General features: G+C 38.8%; 1 protein-coding gene across 1 annotated transcript; it reads right to left on the bottom strand.

The window, feature by feature from the left end:
* Positions 1-503: 503 nt before the first annotated feature.
* Positions 504-3,330, bottom strand: LOC106477477 (diacylglycerol kinase 1-like; the record flags this gene model as incomplete). The annotated part of the gene is made up of 3 exons (XM_013938037.2): positions 504-609; positions 1,059-1,179; positions 3,120-3,330. Coding segments are annotated over 3 exons (426 nt in total), but the record flags the coding sequence as incomplete, so codon positions are not given.
* Positions 3,331-3,598: the final 268 nt, after the last annotated feature.

Here is a 3,598-nt window from a genome sequence, read left to right as displayed (position 1 = left end):
TTGATTAGAATAGCAAGTCTGGCCATAGATGAAAGGTAATATTGATTAGAATAGCAAGTCTGGCCACAGAAGAAAGGTAATATTGATTAGAATAGCAAGTCTTGTCACAGAAGAAAGGTAATATTGATTAGAATAGCAAGTCTGGTCACAGAAGAAAGGTAATATTGATTAGAATAGCAAGTCTGGCCACAGAAGAAAGGTAATATTGATTAGAATAGCAAGTCTTGTCAGAGAAGAAAGGTAATATTGATTAGAATAGCAAGTTTGACCACAGAAGAAAGGTAATATTGATTAGAATAGCAAGTCTGGCCACAGAAGAAAGGTAAAGAAGATGATGAACTTTCTCTTCATAAATCTGAACCTGCTGGTGACAGTTCCGTTAATTTGATGACAGGTATAAGGATTATATGTTTTTTTTCATGGTTGTTGATGAAAGCATAACTATCCACGTGGTTAGCTTACTGTTATCTAGTGGTACGATATTCTTCTGGGTATACGTTTTAACTACAAGAAAACTAATGACGCACATAAAAAGAAACATTACGTACGGAACACGCTGTTTGAACCCATGGCTCTCCATCTATCTGCATTGGAAACCTCTTCTTTGTCCTACATAGGAGTAAGTAAATTTAACATTTCTATATTATAATAATACATGTAGAGCATTCATAAACATTTTAATGGTTTTAATGCTTGGAAATCCGTGTAATATTTGGAATTAAAATATCTAGATCACAGTCTAGGAAGTTGACTATCTTACCTCAAGAAAATAGAAATGAAACATCAGATATTTATGTTTGAGTTTAAACAGCTGCTAAACTCTGCTTTGAGTTTTAACAGTTCCTGAACTCTGTCTTACGTTTTAACTATTGCTGAACTCTGTCTTACGTTCTAACTATTGCTGGACTCTGCCTTACGTCCTAACTATTGCTGAACTCTGTCTTACGTTCTAAATATTGCTGAACTCTGTCTTACGTTCTAACTATTGCTGAACTCTGCCTTACGTCCTAACTATTGCTGAACTCTGTCTTACGTCCTAACTATTGCTGAAGTCTTACTTTATGACAACAGACGAACATTGCGCCAAACGTCGTCCGGAGCCGCGAAGTCCAGCTTTCACTTGGCCCACGTGCATACAGTTTTCGAGACCAATAACTTCAAACTTAGTATCTCCAATATCTGAAAAATGAAAATAAAGAAGACCATTTAGAATAATTTAATAAAACAATAAAATAGTTTATGTATTTACCTGACAAATGATTTTTCGATAAATTACTGTATATTATGCAACTTTACACTGTATGCATATTTATTATTCAAAAAAAAAAAGCTATGAATAATTAAATAAATACTTAATAAATTATTAACGAACAGATGGCGTTAGAATACCAGCTTCAACGAAGATTATAAGCTACCTGAGTAACACGCACGTGGCGTGGGCCGACTAATTCATGACTGTTTGCACGTGAATTATATCGATTTTTAGTTTGTTGTATTTAACGTTTTCTATATAGTCTACATTCTTCTGATGAAGCATTAGCATTTTTTGACTTGAAATAGTCGCATGCCCCCAGACCCCCGTAGTATCAACATACTTTGCATGCGCAATATATGTTGGCTTTTGATCTCACAAATTAGAACCCCCCCCTCTTTGAAACACTGTGCGTACGGGCCCTGAATCCCCTAATTTTTTTGTAAATTTGAACAGAATACAACCCACAGAATACCTACGCCGATTCCAATACTTCTGAACAAACGATATCCCCATTTAGATTTTAAAGAACTTTTTAAATTGATAATAGGTTTTTAATATGCTCGAGCAACTAGCTTTATTGTCACGTGGGCAGATGGCACGTGATTGTTCTCATTCCGGACAATCTTTTGTAATCTACGAATGGCCGATTCTTCAATTTTCGGCCCGGCATGGCCAGGTGGTTAGGGAGTTCGACTCGCAATCTGCGGGTTCGAATCCCCGTCCCACCAAACATGCTCGCTCCTTTTAGCCGTGGGGGCGTGATAACGTGACGGTCAATCTCACTATTCGTTGGTAAAAGAGTAGCCCAAGAGTTGGCGGTGGGTGGTGATGACTAGCTGCCTTACCTCTAGTCTTACACTGCTAAATTAGGGACGGCTAGCGCAGATAGCCCTCGTGTAGCTTTGCGCGAAACTCAAAAACAAACAAACAAATCTTCAATTTTCTATATTTATGCACTCGTTTAGCTTCAACTCGACTGAGGACAATAACGTGAATGGCAATCTATAAGCACAATAAATCTTATAATAAAAGAGACCAGGGATGTTGAAATCTATATAGATCACTTAGGATCAAAAATAGATAAACCACAATAGAAGTAACATAATAACTCGAACATTTTCTGGTGGTTATTCTTTCCGAGAGGGCTCGGGTATCGGGTTACTTGTGTTGTGATCGATAAGAGGCGCTCAGTTTGGGCACACCCTTTTTCTACTTACAGGGGCAAAAACTATCGAGAACCTTATTTCCTGACTCGATGCTCCAAGTACATAAGATGAGAGGTGTTTAGAATTTACCAATGATATTCTGTGTTTAACAGCAGGTGGGAATGAACACATTCTTATCGGTCCAACGACCGTTACACTTTTGTACTGAACGTCTACCAGCAATTAACAAAGCAATCTTTTGTCTGTTTGCTGCTAAGCGCAAAGCTACGCAACGGGCTATCTGTGTTGTGCCCATTACGGGTATTTAAACCCGGTTTTTTTTCTAGTAAAGAAAAAAAGGAAAAGTGTCATAAAAAGATTCGATTTTCGTGTAATCTATAATTGATATACATGTTAGGAATATTTTCAATATGTTTGTTTGTTTGGAATTTCCGCGCCAAGCTACACGAGGACTATCTGCGCTAGCCGTCCCTAATTTAGCAGTGTAAGACTGGAGGTAAGGCAGCTAGTCATCACCACCCACCGCCAACGAATAGTGAGACTGACCGTCACATTATAACGCCCCCACGGCTGAAAAGAGCGAGCATGTCTGGTGTGACGGGGATTCGAACCCGCGATCCGCAGCTTGCGAGTCGAGTGCCCCCTAACCACCTGGCCCATGAAGATATGAAACGATGTTTGTACATGGAGGACTTCACCTTGCACTGCAGCGCTCAAGTCGATTGGTTGCATGCTGTTAACTAGCCCGTCCTTATCTTTCGTTTTATTCCTACATTTTGATTTCCTCCTGCAACTGGGGTTGTCTCCCCAGAGGTTGGACCCTCCATAGATGCTGGGAATATTAAGGACGGCGATCCCTTGAAGCGATGGTCCGTTAGCCAAGTCTAGAGGTTGGCCGTCACACTGGAAATATCAATATGTGTCAGTTCAAGTGATGCAATTCAGAAACTTTCCACTATATATATGAGGTAAGAGAAAAACAAAGTCGGGTATTGTTAAGTTGAAGATAACACTTCAATAAACTTTCCCCTATATATATGAGGTAAGAGAAAAACAAAGTCGGGTATTGTTAAGTTGACGATAACACTTCAATAAACTTTCCCCTATATATATGAGGTAAGAGAAAAACAAAGTCTGGTATTGTTAAGTTGACGATAACACTTCAATAAACTTTCCC

This window comes from Limulus polyphemus, unplaced genomic scaffold (assembly GCF_000517525.1).
Source record: "Limulus polyphemus unplaced genomic scaffold, Limulus_polyphemus-2.1.2 Scaffold15909, whole genome shotgun sequence".
In the NCBI taxonomy this organism is placed as follows: Eukaryota; Metazoa; Arthropoda; class Merostomata; order Xiphosura; family Limulidae; genus Limulus; species Limulus polyphemus.
Note: the sequence above shows the minus strand (reverse complement) of the source record. Positions and strands in the feature narration are given on the sequence as shown.